At 44.9% G+C, this 19,700-nt stretch overlaps 1 protein-coding gene across 24 annotated transcripts in view; it reads left to right on the top strand.

Annotated features, from left to right (window-relative positions):
* Positions 1 to 19,700, top strand: part of FBRSL1 (fibrosin like 1) — a 679,964-nt gene that overhangs the window by 302,145 nt on the left and 358,119 nt on the right. For all 24 annotated transcript variants that reach the window (XM_044440562.1, XM_044440561.1, XM_044440551.1 and 21 more), the window contains one exon: positions 9,849 to 9,950. In XM_044440562.1, the coding sequence (XP_044296497.1) occupies positions 9,849 to 9,950 (102 nt within the window). The remainder of the gene's footprint in view (positions 1 to 9,848; positions 9,951 to 19,700) is intronic.

Genomic DNA, 19,700 nt, shown 5'->3' with positions numbered 1-19,700 from the left:
TGGTATCTTTATGTGCAGATGACAGCAACATTAAAGCTGTCGGTTCTCATCGTTTCGCTGTGTGATGTTGAAAAAAGCTTTGTGTAAACACCGGCTAACGTAGTCCCTGGGCCGCAACCTGACTTTGCCTCAGCTTCTGCCTTGCTCAATTCAGCTTCAGTCTATCAGATGTTAAGAGTTCTGTCTGGCAGAGCTGCTTTCTAGTAATCAGCATTTTAAGCACTGATGGAATTGGGCAATTCATCATCTTTGTAAAAATGTATCTGTATATTTTTGCATGTCATTTGTCTCTTTCTGGTGCGTGAGTGTTTCGCCCACCCGCCCATCTCTTTTCTCCTTTTCACCTTCTTTAAGAGCTACTGGGAAAGCCAAGCATGTTTAATCCCTATTGGGTAAAAGCTAAGTATATTTTGAAAGAAAGTGTATCTTCGAACATAGACCTTAAAAAACAAACAAACAGGTATTATTTCTCTTAAAAGTGATGATGGTGTATGTCTGGACCATACAGTGAGGTCTATTTAAAAACAGTTAATGGTTATATTTGTGGATTTCTGTTTGTCTCTTGTGTGGATAGTGTGATTATATGGTACAGTCACTGGGTCACATAGAACTCAGTTGTAACTAGCTGGAGCAAGGGCTTTCCAGTTCCCACTGAAAAGGTAAGACATACTTCTTGTTTCTTGATTGGTGGATCCTCTAAGCAAGGATAGGCAACCCAGTGCTCTGAACTACAGATTCCATTATCCCTGACCATTGCTTGTGCTGGGGTTGAGGGCCAAAGCATCCGAAAATATGCAGCTCATACCTGGGTGAGAATATCTTTAAACTTCTTTATCAATAAATACTTGAATGTAAGACTTGCCAGTCTACTGAAAATATGAATCCCCCCTAAAAGAGAACAAAACGTAAAATGTGCACATGCAAATGATTTCACTATAGTGGAGAAGAATATGTATGAGAGCCAGCGTGGGGTAGCGGTTAAGAGCACTGGACTGGGACTCAGGACACCTGGGTCCTAGTCCCCGTTCAGCCGTGGAGCACATGGGGTGACTTTGTGCCAGTCACAGGCTCTCAGCCCAACCTACCTTGGCTTGTTGTTGTGAGGATCGACTGGAGAGCAGGAAGATGAGAATGATGTAAGCTGCCCCGAGTTCTTTAAAAAGAAAGAGGTGGGATATAAATCTAATTAATAAATAGTACTTGGCCAAGGAAGCTGTATGGGTGCCTATTCCATCTGTTGTTGAGGTTCTGACTGTTGGTGGAAACCACTCTTATGCTTCTTCAAGCCTGAATTGAACATGACAGCCCTTCAAATGGAGGGTAACTTGAAAGAGATGACTATCCTCTGGCAGCCTTCAAACAGATGACTGTCCTATGTAAAAGAGGACACATTCTTCCAGTGATCTGCTAGTAGGTCCTAGTTGACTTTGGGCCCTTAGGTTCTACTCTGTGTAGTTTAGCACACAGTTAAGCCATTAGAATCCACTGGCTATACACTTGGAAAGCCCAAGTTTTTGCAGATTTAACACTGCCTTTTGCAAGATCAGTAGCAGAGCATTCCATTAGAAACATTACTTAGAACTGCATCCATCACCAATGCATGCATATAGCTGTGGTTATCTGGAAGAGGTTTCATTTAGTGAGCCCCCACAATTCACAGTATATCCCAGTTCACAAGTGACAGGAGAAAACCTACATGTTTAGAATTACAGACATTGCCATTTCAGAGGATTTAAAACATCTCTCCCTCCCTCCCTCCCTCCCTCCCCCCCCCACCACTACCAGGGTCCTCTTTCAATCATAAAATTTTCAAACCGTAGCGTTGCTTTTCTGTGCCACATATCCTTATTGAGAGGAAAAAAGATTGCACCCTTAATTCAAAGGGAGTGTTGCCCTGTGAGCCAGAACTCAATAAAATGTACAGGGGAAAAATGTGGAAAAGGGCAAGCAAAGAAAATCAAATTGCAGTGTGTGAAACGATTTAAGGAGGGACCTGGGGAATACATAATCTCCAAACTGCCAAGTTAGAGCACGTATAAAATATACAAACAAGCCCGATATTTTTCCCAGTTGATCTCATTATGAAGTATGCTTGGGATAGATAAATTCTGTTAGAATGCATTAGGGCTGGATTTTCGAGGAAACAAGTCAGATGTAATATGTTTAGCTGATTCCATCTTGTTTTGATACATGAACACTTTTCTTTTTTTAAGACTCAAAGAAATGCATTTATAAAGCCAAATGGTTTGCTTTGCTTCAAGCTTTAAAAATGGAGGCAGTTCACTGACTTCTACCCCATGATGGGAGCAGACGTTTATAATTTTAGCACACTTTTCATCCTCTGTACTGGATTTTGACGTAGTGTATATCATTTGCCATGGAAAAAATTACAGCAGCAATCCTATCGACTTCACCTGCACGATATGCTATCACCTAATTTCCTAGATAGTTTTAATTAGACTGGGCATTTGAAAAGATTTAGTGCAGCGTGTATCTTACTACTGCCGCTGAAAACGCATGGAGCTTATAGCTGTATGTTCTAGAGAAAAAGCGGCTGAGCAATAAGTGCCATTTGTGACTCTCGGAACCTGCACGTGACACATATGCAACACTGAACTTCAAACATGCGATACTGCAGAAATGTGGCACCAGGCTTCTGGCAGTTGTATACAGGAATGCTTAAAATGTCACTGATTCAGAAATGCTCCATTTGGTCTTAATACAATTTGCAATTTACAATTTAAATGTACATGTCCATTTAACTAAATACAATTTAAATTTACAGTTTTCCATGTCTGAACTTGGACAAATCGTGGTTAGTTATAACCATGGTTTTCTGAAATAAGCCAGTTTCAAGCCTTGGTTTGTGATGCTGGCTACTTCCAATTAACCATAGTTAAGGTTAGACACCATTTGGGTACTTGCATTTAATACTAAACATTGGCTAATGAAAAAATGCTGGTTAATTGAAAACTGAAGCAAAAACATATGATTGCTTCCTCATAACTGCAGAAGAATGAAAAGGGTAGGGGGCGCATGAACCCAAGGTTGAGCAGTAAGCCACAGTTTATTGCTCTGCTTCAGGGCATTGATTGTGCGGCTTGCTGGTGTGGTGTAACACCCACGCACTGAACTTACGCACTGGGGAAAGTCAGATTAGAATCCCCGGGTAGGCATGACGCTCACACGCATGACCTTGGGAAATCTGAGGCACACGGCCAAATCGACACCACTGCTGAGGCCGCCTTCACGTGTGCCACCATGAGCTCCTTGGAGGATGTGTAAGATTCAGTGTGAGAAATGCATAGCTTGTATTGTGTTTTACCATCTGAAATGTGCTGCAAGCGCGATGGGCAGAGGGATGAGAGTGAAGAACCATGACCCAACTTCTATCTTTGCAGCACAGAGATTCATCATGGGCCCTCCGTGTGAGCGATCACTAACTCATAGGGATAGAAACGAATGTCTCTACCCTTTTTCTTTCTAATTTTTCCCTTTCCTTTCTGCTGAAAAAAATGGAATCTTCCTAAAGCAGCAATGGTAATTCTTCCTTTTGGAAGAAGAACGTGAAACCTAAAATTAAATAAAAATAAGGCAGATGGTTGTGGCTTTAAGAGAGGGATTTTTTTGTTTTTTGTATTTTACCAAAAAATGTGGTGGCTGGGGAAGGGGGGAGGGAAATCCCACCGCCTGTTGTAGCAGCTGTAGCTTCAGATCGTGTAGAAAATGAAGGCAGATGATTCAATTTGGCCTGTGCCCCAAGTACATTTCCAAATGCTTCTGTGTGTGCGCAAGATAATGAACAAATATATTGAGATGGCACAAGATCAGTCCGGGCTTGCTGCTGTGCAAGCTGCAGAGCTCCCAGTAGGAGCAAACTAGCTTCGGTAGGTTAATGGGGGTGAGGGTCATGGAGCCCAGCACCTTTCAGAACAACTTAAGAAAAGAATTTGTCTCCTTTTGCCCTGGGGCCCCCAGTGGCACTCAAAAGGGAGCTTTTGATAAATCGAAGTGTATTTATTAATAACAAGCAGAGGACAACATGCCGGCTCTTCGCAAATAGGGGCAACATGTTGGGGTTTTTTTTAAGCTTTCCAACGAGATGGGCCAGAGGGGTGGTGCTGGAGAGGACGGTTGTTTGAATTAAGCGGGAGGTTAGTAGGGTACTGATAATGAATGAGCTCTGGCCCACCTCTTTTCAAGAAAGAAAGCGTTATTATTCTGGGAAGCACAGAAAATGGTGGCAATGTGAGAAAAGCAAAGCGAGGATATAATGAGAGCAGAAGTTATTGCTGGAGCGAGTTACAGTGTTTAATCACACAACATGGTGTCCAGCGGTGTGTGGTTCATAATTTGTGGCTGGACCATGTCCTGGGATTTCCCATGAGCACCTGGAGTCTGCAAACAGGCTGGGACTGTTTGTGCCTTGCTCATTCTCCCCTTTGGTTTCTCTTGGCTGTCTCTCCCCACCTTTGATCATCTCAGGCTGCGTGCTGCAAGGAAAGACAGCCTCGTTTGCATTTCTGTCTGGGCCATTTCCCCATGGAAGCCAGTGAACTGGGGACCTGCACAATCATTCTGGCTCCCTGGCCAGGAAAGCCCCGTGAACATACGGCACCCTCCCTCTGGTTTGGGGTGGCCATGTTCCTAGTTGGACAGCCCCTCTTTTGATTTGGGTCTAGTGTGAAAAGAAAGAACCAGAAAGAGGGAGAGCCAAAGGGGCTTTGGAGTGGCCCACCTACCATTAGCAGCAGGCCAGCAGATACACAAGTCTACTGGTTGCCATCCTTCCCCTGAGTCCGCTTTTATTTAAATGTTAATGATTGTTTGTAAATGAACACCCATGCCTATAAATTCAGATGTGCAACTTTTATGCAAGTCTATCTTATGCCCTCTTCTTGTTGATACACAGTATTTACTCTTTTGGAATGGAATGGTGCAGAAGGAACCATGATAGTTTGTCTTCACCCGGGTTTCCTTCCTGTTTGGGGAAAAAGGACAAGGGAGACATATGGTGGTGACAGTGGAGCAAAGGTTGTGGGTCAGGCCTACATTGGGATATCAAGGCAGAGAGTTCTGGAAGACAAGTGCACGAAGAGCTTTATGGGCCCTAGATGTGAGCGAGTGGGTGCGAAGATCGTGTGGGAGCTTGTGAAGGGCAGTCACTTTGTCTGAATGGTAAGAGGTCCAGTGATGGTTTTAGCAAGGGAAAGAGGCTGCCAATTTTCACAGTCTAGAACAAGGACGGTGAGTAGGCTCAGCTGAGTAAGAGGTCTGTTTTGGAAGGAGTGTTCGGTCCGTTTTCCAAGCTGCTACTTTGCATATTTATTTGGACACTCAGGAACAATCTCAGGAACAGATTGACTCAGGGCAGTGAGGGGGTGGTGTTGGTGACTGGGATTCCCATAACCTAGAAGCCCACCAAAATTTGAGTTAGCTGTAGAGTTTCTTCTTAATTATGCTGCCAAGCTGGGTAGGGACAAAGACAAGTATGGAAACGTCCATGGTGACAAACTCAAGAAATACCGAATGCATTCAATGTGTTCTCGTGCTCGATGGCCAAAGCATGATTCAGCGTCCCAGCTTTACCCTCAGGAGCTCACGCTGATGTTGGAGCTGGGACTGCAAGCTTGAAGTGCCCTCCCCACTTGGGGCTGCGAGAGAAGACACTGCAGCAGCTGTGTCCCTGAAGACACAAATCCGAATGGAACCACAGAGCAGGAGCTGGGTGTGCATTCCAGGGGGACAGGGCAGAGATGAGTAGTGCTGTGAGATGATGTGTCCTGGTAGGGCTTTGACCCCCTTCTTTCCTACTGATGCCCTTCCAGGGTGGGAGGAATGCAGAGGCACCCTTCACTTCCCCACCACTCCTGCCCTGTGTGGGATGTCCATAATTGTCCCCTGCTTGACTGGCCTCCAGGCTGGATTGCATCCTGGGGTGACCTAGCTCATGACTCAGATGGATTTTGAGAGAGTGCTTCCAACATGCCGGAGAAGCAAAACCCAACCAACTGAGAACGCCTTCTCTTCGTTGCCAAACATGGAGTTGGAGAGCTAGCTTTGTTTATTTATTTTCATTTATTCTGTTTATATCCTGCCTTTCCTCCAGGCAGCTCACACGACTCCTCTTCTCCATTTCAAGCTCAGGATAAACTTGGGAGGTAGACTAGACTGAGAGGTTGTGACTCACACAAATCACCCAGTGTGCTATTGAGCTGAGTGGGAAGCAGCCCAACACCCGAACCACTATGCCACGGCTTCTCCTTCGGGCAGAACGGAGTGCTAGTAATGCCAGGGCTGTGGGTTCAAGCACATCAGGAGCAAATGAGATGCTACATGTTCTTTTTTGATGAAGGACTGTTGCTAATGGTTATAGTCTACAGGCAGCCATTTCTGGGTTCAGTACCCCCATCACCAGCCAGGGCTGTCTGAAACCCTGGAGGAATGCTGTCCATCAGTCAGTGCTGAGATTGTTGGACTTCGCTTCTTTTCAGCTTTCTCCAGTGTGGTCAATAGGCAAGAATTATGGAAACTGTAGACCAACAACATCTGTGGACTGCATTCTTCCTCTCTCTGCGTGTGTCTCTCTCTGTGTCAGTTTGGAAAACAAAGTGGTGGGTTGCACCTCTCTCCACGAATCAGCAAGAACAGGCAAATACAACCCACCATGCAGCCAGCAACTTCAAGAGACAAGTGGCCCAGAAAGTACATTTATAGCCAGATATGCCAAAGGGTGCCCCGGAAAGCTGTACATTGCATTTAGCTAAACAACTTGTGCTTCTAGTTCAGTCCTGTGTGTGTCTCATTAAGGTAATTACCAATGAATTAAAGCAGGTTGGCTTGGTGCTCTGGCAGCGGGGTGGGGTGGGCCCCCCTGTTGGCAGGCAGCAGGTGTAAATGAACAAGATCTGTCGAAAAGGCTGATGACCCTCTTAATTCACAGCAGCAAACCGGGGACAGAGGTACTGGAGCAAGTTTAATAATTGATATTTACTCCAAAAGGTTAATGGCAGCAGTGATGCTTCTAATTTGCTTGCCCACGCAAGACCCTTGTTAGGTCAAATTCTCTCAATTTGCTTCTTTGAGTGAACTGGAAGTATGCCTTTTTCCCTACAGGAACTTGGGAGAAAAAGAAAGCAAAGGTAGTGGAGGAATGACTGCACTGCCCTAAAACCTATTCAAGTAACTTGACTGCGATAAAAAATATATATATTTATAAAGTGGCAGGAGGTAACACACCCTCTGTTTCTGGGAAGTGAGTGCCACAGGACACACCCAGCTCTAGAATTCGAGGTCAGATAAATATCAGACCATAGGCAAATAAGACATTGTACAGCTGCTGTGAAAAAGGTGAATTCCATGTTAGGCATAACGCTATGAATACTAGGTATACAGCACCTCAAAAGATACCCACAAAGATATTGTAGAGTTGGAAAACCTGCAAAACAAGGAGGCAAGGTTTGGAGTTGCTTCATTTGGAGCTCCCATCTGGAGCAGCTCCCCGTATGAGGAAGGGTCACCACATTTGAGACTGTTTAGAGAAAAGGCAAGTGAAGGGACAGGGCTGTGAAAAATTAGGTACTGTGTGAAGTTGGATAGAGAGATTTTTTTCTTCTTCCGGATTGCTGGAGCCCAGGGTCATTTCATGAAGTAGATTGGTTGGCAGTTCAGAACACAATGTTGGATTAGATTGCTCTGATCCAGCATAGCTCTTCTTGCATTCCTTTGGATTTTTATGACAATGCAAATATTACATTACCAGGTGAAAGTAATAGACAGAGAGGAAATAAGGTATTGGTGCATTAATTTGGAACACCCTTTTCAAACTTGGCAAAAATTAAACCACAAATTGCAAATAAGCCAAATCACTGTATGGTTTGTTTACAGACTTGGTCATACTTAGAGCAGCCTCATTCAGATCAATGGGAATTAAGCTAATCCTATTTATTTAATGAGCCTACTCTAAGTAACAGCTACACCTAGATACAGCCTATTGCATTAGTAATACCAAAGTATCAGGTGAAACTATTAGATACTAGAATTTCTAATATGTTAGGTATAAAATAACATAGTAATTGGTTAGTTATTTAAAATATCTTTAAAAGGCAATAAGGCAACGTGTTTTTTTTTCTTTCACCCTTATTTATTGATCAGTTATTTGCCAATATTTATGAGTTGCTTATATTTCAAAGTCATGTGCAAAACAATGCTGTATATTCCTGTTATGCGGAAGCTTACTGGAAACGTGGACAGGTCAGTGCCTGTTGAATATCGACTCACAGGGAGTTCCAAGGAGCAGACATTAAGATCCTAAAGCCTTTAGTCCAAGCAATCATTAATTTCCAAAATGTTAGATGCTGTCAGGAATGCATCAATAGAACAGGCAGGTGGAAGGTCAGGCAACCTTTTAAGAATCCTGGCCCTAAATAGCCAGTGTGGGGTAGTGGTTAAGAGCATGGGACTGGGACTCAGACAACCTGGGTTCTAGTCCCCGCTCAGCCATGGAGCCAACTGGGTGATTTTGGGCCAGTCACAGACTCTCAGCCCAACCTCCCTCACAGGGTTGTTGTGAGGATAAGATGGCGGAGGAGAATGATGTAAGCTGCTTTGAGCCCTTTGTAGGAAAAAGGCAGGATATCAATCAATCAATCAGTAGCGTAAGGCTTCATAAACAAGTATCGATGCCTTTATTTTTTCTTAGATCATAGAATGTTACATCTTCCATAGTTTTAATGGAGAAAAGGCATGTACTTTGTTGGAGTTGGAGCTGTATTTATTATTTTGTATTTCTCTCCATGTGTGATATCAACATTCCTGGACTGGCTTGAAGAAAAGCTTTTTAAAAATATTTTTGTTTGTTGTGTGTCTGTTTTTCAAATATGTGCATGGCAGAGTACAGTGAAGGATTTCCTTGAGGGTCAGAATAACTGCAGTTCTGATTGCCAATGGTGACCTGCTTGACCGTATTTGCGGAGCCTTTTTTAGTATGTGTGCTGTTTTCTTAGCTAGGGAAACTTCTTCCAAGAAGGCGAAAGTGAAAACTTAAAGACATTTTGAAAAAAATCTCTGTCGTTAAACATAACAGGAGGTATAGTGTGACCCTCTAAACACTGACTCAGTATTGAACTGGGATGACTAATAAAGGCTTCCTTCCCCGTATGTGGGTACATGCAATAATTAAGACCAACTTGTTAGTGAATCCTATGACTTCTGTCACGTGTGTCTTTCAGTAGGCTGCATTCAGAGCCACATGTTATGGGGTGTTTTTGAGTGTGGGCTCCTCACTCTAGCAACTCACAAGACTCAAGGAGGCATTCCCTAAAGGCAGATTCCAGAACAATTAAGGCTGTGATTGATCGGACACAGGGACTGGAACGAGGTGTGGGACAGAGGACACATCATATGCAACCAGCCCTGGCATCTCCAGTAGAAAGGAGCTGAAGTAGCGATGGTAGGAAAAAGCTACTCCTGCTGAGCCCCGGAAGAGCCATCCCAGTTCCAGTAAACCATGGACAAAAATTCTGTCCAGGTGTATGGCAACTTTCTGTGAGATAAACAGAGTTTATACAATTGTGGGTGTTCTTCCTTCAAGCCGACCATGCTGTGTAGTTCTGAGACATATCATTGGAACGCTCATGTGTTTGGAAGCCATCTTGGTTCTAGGAAATCTGCCTGTTGGGTCCTTTCTGCTGTCCACAGGCTCGTCTAAGATGGTCCACAAGCCTAGAAGATGGGGCCCTTATGCCTGCACTCCGCAAATGCTGGTGCTTTTTGACAGAGGAGGCAAGGACTAAGAGCAATTTCCTGAAGGTCCATTTTAACACGGCGCTGTCTCTTGCTCTCTGCAGATGAAGGTCCCAGCAAAACGAAGCGGCAGGAACAGTGAGGACGACAGCATCCAAGAGGCCACAAGCTCCCAGCTCAGCAGCTCCAGGGATTGCCTCAGTGACGTGAGTACCTTCAAGAATGCGGTGGCGCTGCGCTGCGGCCGTTTCATAAATCTCGCTGAACAAACGTTGGCACCCAGAGGTCACTGTGTAATAACTTTTCCCCCCCATGTCATGATTGAGTGTTACGGCATAAGTGGCTGAGCTCTCTCGCAAACACTATAATAATCATTGCGCAAATAATATGATAAGTGAAAGATCAGAGATGGGAAAAACAAAATGGAATTGTTATTCCTGGGAGGAAAGATGGTGTGTGAGTATTTCCTGGAGAAGAGATGTTCCGGTGTTTATATATGAAAGAAAAGAGAGATCTCTTTGGAAAGATGGCACGGGAGTATTTCCCGGAGAAGAAAAGTTCTGGTGTTTACATATGAGAGAAAAGAGGTTTCTTTTCATGTAGCTTAAAAAAACAACATCTCCATTGTCTAATTATTCTGGTTGGTAGGGATGACGTCGCCCTTGTCTATACCTCCTGCTCTGAGTCAGGAGTGGGGAACACCCAGTTGGTGGGACGAGGCAGGGTGGGTACCGAATCCCTTTCTGTGAAGAACCCAAGTGCAGCTTTTGAGTGAAATGTTATGATAAAACAAAAGCAAACGGTGGCTTAATATGTAAACACGCAAATGGGCTGCCGCTTCTCTCGCGCGCTCTCGTTCTCTCTCCTTTCAATCGCCAAGAAATCAGTGGAAGTGCTGGGATAATTTTATGTGAAGGCTTTTTTGTGTTAGCAATTAGCATTTTGCCTTCATTAAAACATGATTTTTTGCTAATTAGGACCTTCCCCGTTAGGAGAGATTTAAATGACGAACAATAATCAAACGCTGGCACAAGGCATGTCTGAAATATTAAATTTAACATTTCAATGGCGAGCCACGGTTACGTCCCAGAGAGAGAGGGTTTTCATGTTGAGTTCTATTAATGTGAAATATGCTTCATAACTAAAACCTGTCACAGGAAAAACAGCTCACACCAGCCAAATTCAATTGGACAGTTAATTTAGCTTTAAAATTGAAAACACTACCTCTGTTTCAGGATGCAAAAAACCCCCCAAAAAAGGGAAGGGGGGGAAGCCTTTGATAAGTGTAATGTATTTGCTATTAAGCCTTTCAAACCTTATTCTCCTGAAGAAGAAGGAGAAGGAGAAGAGGGAAAGGAAGGGAGGAGGGGTAAAAGGCCCCCACAAATGTGTTTAAAAGCTGAAAGTATTTATTAAAAATGTCAGCAGAAAAGTGCTTCTGGCAGATTAAAGCGGGATTCGGCTTGACAGCTCTGACAGCGAAATGTGACGGTGGTGATGTTGGTGGAGGGGCCTCGAATTCACTCTACATGTTTTGAGTGTGAATGGAGTGCTGTAAGCAGGCTGTGTGGTGGGAAGAAATCAGAGCGCTTGGAGAGAGTCCCAGGGGAAAGGCGAGATCCCGGCCACTTGCCTGCGGTCCGATTCCGGGAGGGAGAGACACATGTGAACTGGGACGGAAAGCAGGCCAGGCGTGGCGGGCTGGGGAGGCACAGGGCTCGTGGGCTGGCTTGCCTGCTGGGAGGGGGTGGGAGGGAGGCTTTCCTCAAAGCCTGGGTGGTGTCCTCCCCAGGTATATGACAGGCACACCAAGGACGTCTTATCCTCTTATGCTCTCTCGGTCCTCCCATGCATAAGAGTACAGAGTCATAGCAAGGGCCGATGCAGCTCCCTTTTCTCCTGGGGGCCTAAGAAATGCCTCTGGAAAGCTGCAAGAAGGACGTGAAGGCAACTGGCTAGCCTCGGTGGGGGCGGGCTTGTTGGCTTGTGGCGTCTTTGGACCGTCTTGCACAGTTGATGCAGACCATCTGACCCACGCTGAACCTGGAGTGGTCCAGGTTAGGTATCTGAACCCACGTCTGTGCTCCACAACTCGGATGTATCGCTTGAGTTCCTTAGATCCCCACATGGCCAGAAGAAACTGGGTCAGCGAGGTTGAGGGAGGAGCCCACCAGGGCTAGAACCCAGAGTCTTTTATCCGGACCCCAAATCTCTGGGAGGCCCTTTGCCCCATTGGCCTGTTATGCAGGGGCACTTGCTGAACTGAAGGTCCTGGGGCCCCCCTTACGTCCATTACTGCGGATCGGGTGGCCATAGGACACGGAGGGCTTTAAAGACACACACAGGCTTGTCCTGTGGGCGTGTGCCCCAGATCATCTTTTTTCCTAGCGTGGGACCGAGTCCCAGCATCACCACTTCACTTCCCAACACCTTGGCCTTCAAGTCCATGGTTCTCCTGTAATCCATCACCCTCTCCAGCATCTTATTGCCGAAATTGCACATATTTCCTGAACTCCAAAGTTTTGTTCTTAGACACAGTTGCATTTCCCATAAAGAATTAACCTTTGCAGGTATTTTCTTGCGGTAGCCATCCAGCAGTGTTTCCTCCGGGCTGCAGTGCTTTTTTATCATCCCAGTTGGCCAGGGGCTTTCTGGTGCAAGTGAAAGTTGGTCATCGGATAGAGAAGTAGTTGCAGGAATGGCAGCCTCCATGGGTGGCAAATGCTGTATTTCCTCCCTCCCAGAGATACGGACCATTTTACTACCCTGGGATTGAAAATGGAACACTGTAAGGAGCAGCCTGGTGCTCTGTTTCATAAATCCAGAATTAAATCCCAGAAATGAGTGCTGGAACACAATTTCACCATTGATCCATACCTTGTAAAGAAGGGGGTCTTCAGCAATTCTGGAACGGGAACTTTGTGGTCCGGTTCAAGTTTCTTTAGCAAGGTGGGGTGAACTTTCAGGAAGTGGGAGGGAATAAAGAATGCCATGGCCACCCTTGAGGGTTTCCCCTGCTGTGTAGTATAATGGGAAAGGCCTGCCAACCCAAAGCATTTTATAGCTCTGTAACAACCAAGTGGAATGCAGTTCTGAATTTGTTTCTATAGTATAGAGAAGGGGTATTTGTTAGTTCAGGCCATGTGTTCTGCCTCTAGAAGATTCACTATATATGGTCAAGGTCCCTCATCCTACTTGCTGTGTTTTTGTGGAGAAGAGTGGCATTCAATTGACATCCTAACTTTCCAGCTTGATACACATGTTCACTGCAGACTAGACAAGCCATGGGTTATTTGAGGTTTACATGACCAAAGGGTGTCAACATCCGCTGCCTTTTGCTACAGAAAGCAGGGAGTGTCCATTGTTTAGTGGTTTCCAGGTTTGTCTCGCACATCTCCAGTTAAAAGGATCCCAGGTACCGAACTAGCTTCTCTAAGATCTTGGAGAGTCAGTGCTGGTTGGACTGGAGAGTCAGAGGCAAGATGGCCTGTGGGTCTGACCCAGTATAACCATGTTATAGGTTCAGATGTACTTGTGTTTTGAGACAATCGATACATATTTTTATTGTTTTCTAACACAGAGATTAATCGCATTGAACAACAAGTCAACATGACTTACACCTACCTTTCCCTTCTTCCCATTCCCCCAAGTAGAGACACTGAGAAATGGTTCTACATAGCTATTTTCCATGGTGTGTTTACTTGGATCAGTTTGTTGACATTATGTGGCACATTCCTTTTTTCTATGCTGGAATGGAAAAAATAACATGCAGCGTGAACTGTCTCCAAATTTCAAGAATGTAGTCAAAGTACCGTGAATTTGTTATGAGCTATTTTTACTGTTTTGTCTTTAAAATTCTTCCGGCATCCTTAAGCACTGACTGGAGATGGAGGAGGTCAAATAATAAAATAAGTAACCACTTCTTTGGCTCAGTCAAGAAAGGAAATCTGCCAAAGCTCCATTAATGGGACTGAAAATTGGACATTTTTAAAATAAGGCACAAACAGTAGCCCCAAACAGATGTTTTTATCTCAGCTTGTGTACAATTTGTGGCCCTCCAGGAATCTTGGCCTGCAACTTGCAGCATCTCTCACCATTGGCTGTGCCTACCTTTCATATACAGTCTGCCCCCGTTTTGCACCTTCTCTCCTCCCTTTTCCACACACTTCAATTCAACTCTTCCTTGGTTAATTAACTATAATTTCCTGTTACATGTGAACCAGGAAATTAAGGTTACAAGAATCAGAACAAGCCAGGGTCTTAAACTAACATCAGGCTGTGGTTTAAGAGCCTGGCTTATTCCAATATAGTTTAACCATTCAGGTGTAGTGGAAAACTATGGTTAATTAGCAAAGAAAATGTTGAATTCTGGCACGCTGAAGGAAAAGAACAAGGACAAAACACCTAAACAGAAAGTTCTTGCATAGCTTATTAAGCCAAGATATGTACATCTACACAGTGCCAGTTTTTCCCGACCTTCTGCTCTTCTGTAAATTGTAGTATCTAAATAAAAAGCCATTTCTAGTTCATTGAAATGCTTGTTACCCCATCACACATATCTGAAAAAATGTTCTCCTATCTTGCTTTTTACAGAACAATCAGCTAGTCCTTAAAGACAGATTTTTCTCTGCTCTCCTTCACAGCTAGGCACAGGGTATTACAAGAGAAATTAAGAGACAACCCATTCCTGTGCCCATTTGATTATTTTGATTGAAATTAAATAGGGGGAGGTTTGGGGTGGTCCCAAGAGGGAAAGAGGGTGTTCTGTTTTCCCTCCCTCCCTGCTACTCCTTGTTCCATAATTGTCCTAATCTTTCCTGATGTCCCGAACAGTGTAAAAAAATCCACACAGAGCCTTACATAATGGCTTTTAAAAAAGGGTTTATCTTTTCCTTGACCCATCAGCTTAAGAACTGCCTGCATTTTTTAATGGATTTTCTCCGTCACTAAATTGAATGGATCGTTCCTCATTATCATTTAAATAGGACCCTCATTCCCCACAAACACAGAACATTTGAATGTGATGGTGAAGCTGCGTTAATTTGAAATGTGTGGAAGGTGGGGGGTGGCTGGGAAGGGGGGACTGGAGGAGAAGGCAGCCATGGAGTGTGGAATTGCTGGATGTAATTGTCATGGATTCTCAATTTTGTCACCCCCAGGATGGGAAAATAGACTAATAATTGTCTCCCAGCCCTAGTAGAATAGTTGCCCTAGTTAGCTGAAGCTAACACTCTAATTGTCATGGGGGCATCTAGATGAATGAGGATGTATGCAGGGCATAGTGAGGGCTAAATTGAGTGATATACTAAGGCAAAGAGCAAATTGGCAATTATGGGCCCAGCCGAAAAGGTTGGCAGGTGCGCTGCGTTTCCCCGAGCCCTGAGGGGGAAATTGGAAATATAAAATATCAACCATAAATACCAGCTGATTAGGAAATATGTTGCAAGAGGTGCTGGCCACTTTAGAGACTATCGCTGGGCGGGGGAGATGTTGCCGCTGGTGGTTTAATGTCCCCCCCCCCCCAAATAATTACGTCAACCTCCACTGAGTCAGTTTCAGGGGCTTTTTCTGTCACTCGTTCCAGCTCTCTTCTGGCTGGTCGAGTGAAGTGGCTTTGAGATTGTTACCAGCATAAATAAATATCCATCTGGAGTGGGAGCAAGCAGAAATGAAAAAAAGCGCCCTCTTCTTTCGAACAGGCATTAATAGCTCGACATTGAACACTTTTCGTGGTGCAAACACACAGTCTCACTTATATGCAGAACCTGCATATAAGTGGAGTCTTGTGCATGTGTGCATGTGTCTGAGTGTATTTGTATACGAGCAAGTGTAGATAATCATTCTTTTAAGAGTGCCTGAAAAGGGGTTCCGATTGGGCAGTGGCAGCTTTCTTTTGGACTGGAATATAGGGAGAGAGAGGGAGAGAGAGCGCTATCAATTGATTGCCCTGTTAAAAATCCCCAGAATTTTGATAGCTGTCACTTTCCCTGGAAATGGTGGGGCAGGGGGAATGCATTTTCACACCTTCCTTCAGGGGAAAGTCCAGACTGTGCATCAGCAGGCGCACTAGCAGGGTGGGGTGAAAATGAGGATCTTAGCACAATGGGGGTCCAAATCCCAAAACTCCACCTTTCTGCATGCAAAGATCCTGCGAGCCTTTGTTTTCTCTTATCAGCTCATCTTTTGACAGCTGTCAAGAGAAATTTAGTGGGGGAAAATAATTTGGTACTTTCTCTGGGCAATGTCCAAGGCTCTTTGGAAGCACCCTCCCCACATTGTCCTAGCTGGGCTTTCGAACCTCAGACTTACACAACTCCAAAGAGTTGCAGTTCTACAGGTGTGGCTAAATTTGAAAAAAGGGGAGCTGCACAAATTCTTTGCATGCTTTCGTTAAAGTCCTGACAACTGTGGGCAGCTCATTAACGTCTCCCTTGGCATTTTGAAGGAGCTACCAGTGACTATCGAAACAGGCTATCAAGACAGCTTTCACGATATAAAAAGTGAAAAACAGGAGGAGGCAGTCAGTGACAGCTGCCTCCAGGTGCCACTCAGGCATTTTGGGGGTGGCTGGCACTGGGGGCTGCCAAGGTGCCATTTGGCAAAAGCATGACAAGGGTGTTTCCCCCCAGCGTTCACCATACCTGTACCCAAGATGGGGTTAGTTGACCAGGTGTGAATGACACAACATCCCATTTTGTGGGGGCAACAGCCTGTGGGGCATTGAGGGCGGCTTTTGCCCATGAACAAACCACCCTGGTTTGGTTTGAGTTGGTTTGAGTTCATGCAACGCTGACAGCCCATCCTGGATTGCCGCCCTCAGCGAATGGCTGCGTGTTATGAACCTGCGACCGGGTGGGTTGCAGCAAGTCCCGGGGGGGCCAGAGAGCTCTGATGAGGCTGGGGGATGCTGTCCCCACCCCTGCTGATGCAGAGGTGCTGCTGCTGGTGGCCCTGGGCGCTTCTCTACATGACCAGCTCACTCTGTGCAGCTCTCTTTCCTTCGCTGCAGAATTGTTGTCTTCTCAGCAGTTCCTCATATGATGCTCATAGGATGCCGGGAGGGTTCCAGTTTTTCCCAAATGCCAAAAATGTGACCCTTGTTCTGTTGTTCAGCCCCACAGACCAAACCGGAGAAGTGATGATTCCAGTTACATCACAGTCAAGGAACTGATGGAGTAATCAGTTTCTTTCTTTCTTCAGGCAAGCTTTAGCCTTTGAGCCGAGTGCATTTTTGCACACATTCTAGGCATCTAACCAGTCATCTGACTTCATGGTAGGAACGCGGGAGGTTGCATGTGTCTATGGGATAGTCAGAAGAAAGCTCCTGGAGTGTAGGGTGGAGAATGACTGACTGGCCTGCCCCTCCCTCCAGGAAACAGTGCCTTAATTTTACAAGACTCCAGTCTAGCACAAGGACTGTTAGGTCCCTTAAGTATTGAAAAGGCCGATTTTCCACTCTGGACATACGGTTTGGCCTCAGCAGACTCTCAGGAAACCTGAACACTTTTCATGTACCAATGTAGCTAGCTGTCAGCCGCCTCCTGGAGGAGAAATACATCTAAATAAATTTTCCTAAGTAGGGTTTGGTAAAGGTAAAACTAATGGAGCATCCTCGTCTCCAGAGAGCACATAAGTCAACGTGGGATGATGAAGGGAAGCAAGGGAGACGATAAGGAAAGGAATAGAATAGCAGTTCAAAGGTTCGATGCTCAGCTGCACTGTAGTTATTTGTGCTTCGGGGGGTTGAGTCGAGCCAGGGGTGTGGAAACCTGGGTTTTAAGAACCAGTGAAGTTGCCTTGAGCACCATTTTCTGGTCAGGTGGGGTACAAATTCAGCAAAATGAGCAACTATCATGGTCAGCAAAGAGCCACTTCACCATGGGTTCGGTTCACACAACTTGGTAGCTCACGGCTATGAACTGGGTGTGGGGACATAATTCCAACAGTTGGGTATTTGTGCTCACATTCCATGAATGGCTAAAAGGCAGCCTCATCCCATGAAGCTGATGGGTGGGAGATTTAGGACAAACAAAAGGAAGGTCATCTTTGCACACACATAATTAAACTATAGAATTTACTTTCCTCTGACATAGTGATGGCCACCCATCCAAATGGCTTTAAAAGAAGATTGGAGAAATTCTTGGGCCATACTAGGTGCTAGTCCTGATGATGGTCTGCCACCTCCGGTATCACAGGACGCATACCTATGTATACCAGCTGCTGGGGAAGCTCTCTTCCCCCCCGCCCCCATAAAATCCCCTTGTCTACCAGAAAACTGACGTGGTTGAAACCTGGGCACCGTTTCTTTCCTGCAAGGACATTTTCTAAAATCTAGGCACTGACCTGGTTTTAGTGGGTCTTACTTCTGCCCACCAGATCACATACCCTACGGGTTTTCTTTCACTGTCTCTCAGGTGCATAGTGCAAATACACACATTATGTCTTATTAAACGTGAAATAGTGTGACTGCAGCCCACAAAAAGCCTGCTTTGACTCCACCCCGCCCTTTTGCAGTACAGTTCTCACATTACCAGCATGGAATCCATTTTACCTTCCAAGCAGGGAAGGTTGTACGTCAGTGTGTGTTTTTTAAGGCATTGAGGGGTGGGGTGGGTGTGTACTTGTGTGTGTTTAAGACAGACCAAAATTAAAGAGTGGAGGGATATCTCACGGGCCTGTATAATGGGATAATGAACCATCAGTGGTTCATATTCTGCCTGGCTTGGTAAAATTACCACAAGGCATCTAATGGCTTGTCTGAATACCTACATGAAAAGAACGGTTGGCGCTGTCGGAAGCACTGACGGCGCCAGTACATCACAGTTAATCGTAACTGGCACCTTTTCTGGCAGGAAAGTCAAGAACCCTTTTGGCAAAGGAGGCTGAAGTTGCACTGTGCCCCTTAATTGCTGATTCTCCAAATTCTGGCAGACTACAAGTTTTAGGCCACAGACACTGGAATGCATTGCCTTCTAGTAAATTCTGCACACTTACCAAGAAGTAGGGTCCCACTGAATACAGAGGGCTTGTTTCCAAGAATACAAGAATTGGATTGCACTTGTCAGCTTGTTCTGCTCCCTTTGTGCCAAGAATCCTCCCCATACACCCCTTTGGGTTGGCTTCAATGCGCACAAGACGTTTTCATCTTTGTGTCAGGGGCTGGAGCTCAGCGGTACAGTGCAGGAGTTGCATACAGAACCTCTCAGATTCAGATTCTATTCCTGGTCTCTCCAGGTAGCATAGGAAAACCTGCTGCCTGAAACCCTAGAAGACAACTGCTGTTAATGTGGCTAGGACTGGGTTAGATGGACCATAGTATGATCCTTGATAAGGCCACTTCTTTCTTTTGTGTTCTCTCTTTCTCTCTATTCTTTTTGTGCCTTCATTGTTGCTGGTGGCACTTTGAGTAATGCAAAAGCACTTCCTTTTCAAAACTTGTCCAGAGTGCTCAATGTCTTAGAAGAAGTTTTCTGGAAGGAATGTTTGTTCTCTCGGAGTCTGACTGTTGGAAAGGATTTACAGAGTTGGATTAGAAGAACTCACCAATTTTTAGTAGCTTTGCGTAGGCAGCAACCCATTCTGCTCAAAAGAAAAGTGTCCAGTGCTCAGTTCCAGGAAATGTTAATCTTAAACATAGAAAACATATTTGGCTTCATGGGAAACTTTTACCTCTGGAAATTCCAAAGAATTTCCAAAGAAAACTTGCATATATTACAAAGCACTGTGCCAATTCTACCTTTTGACGGACTCCACATACTGTATTTAATATCTCAACAGGGACATAGCCATAAATTGGCAGGATTTTTGACCTCCACCTCCTCCATTTTTACTAAAGCCTTGCATCAGTCTAAACGTACGCACAAAAGAAAGTGCTATTGATTTCAGTGGGGTGTGCAATTGGGTGAACTTGCAAAACTGGTTTATACACATTCATTTTATTGGGCCTTGTAGCCCAA

Source organism: Varanus komodoensis, unplaced genomic scaffold, assembly GCF_004798865.1.
Source record: "Varanus komodoensis strain SLA01 unplaced genomic scaffold, ASM479886v1 scaffold38, whole genome shotgun sequence".
Taxonomy (NCBI): Eukaryota; Metazoa; Chordata; class Lepidosauria; order Squamata; family Varanidae; genus Varanus; species Varanus komodoensis.
Note: the sequence above shows the minus strand (reverse complement) of the source record. Positions and strands in the feature narration are given on the sequence as shown.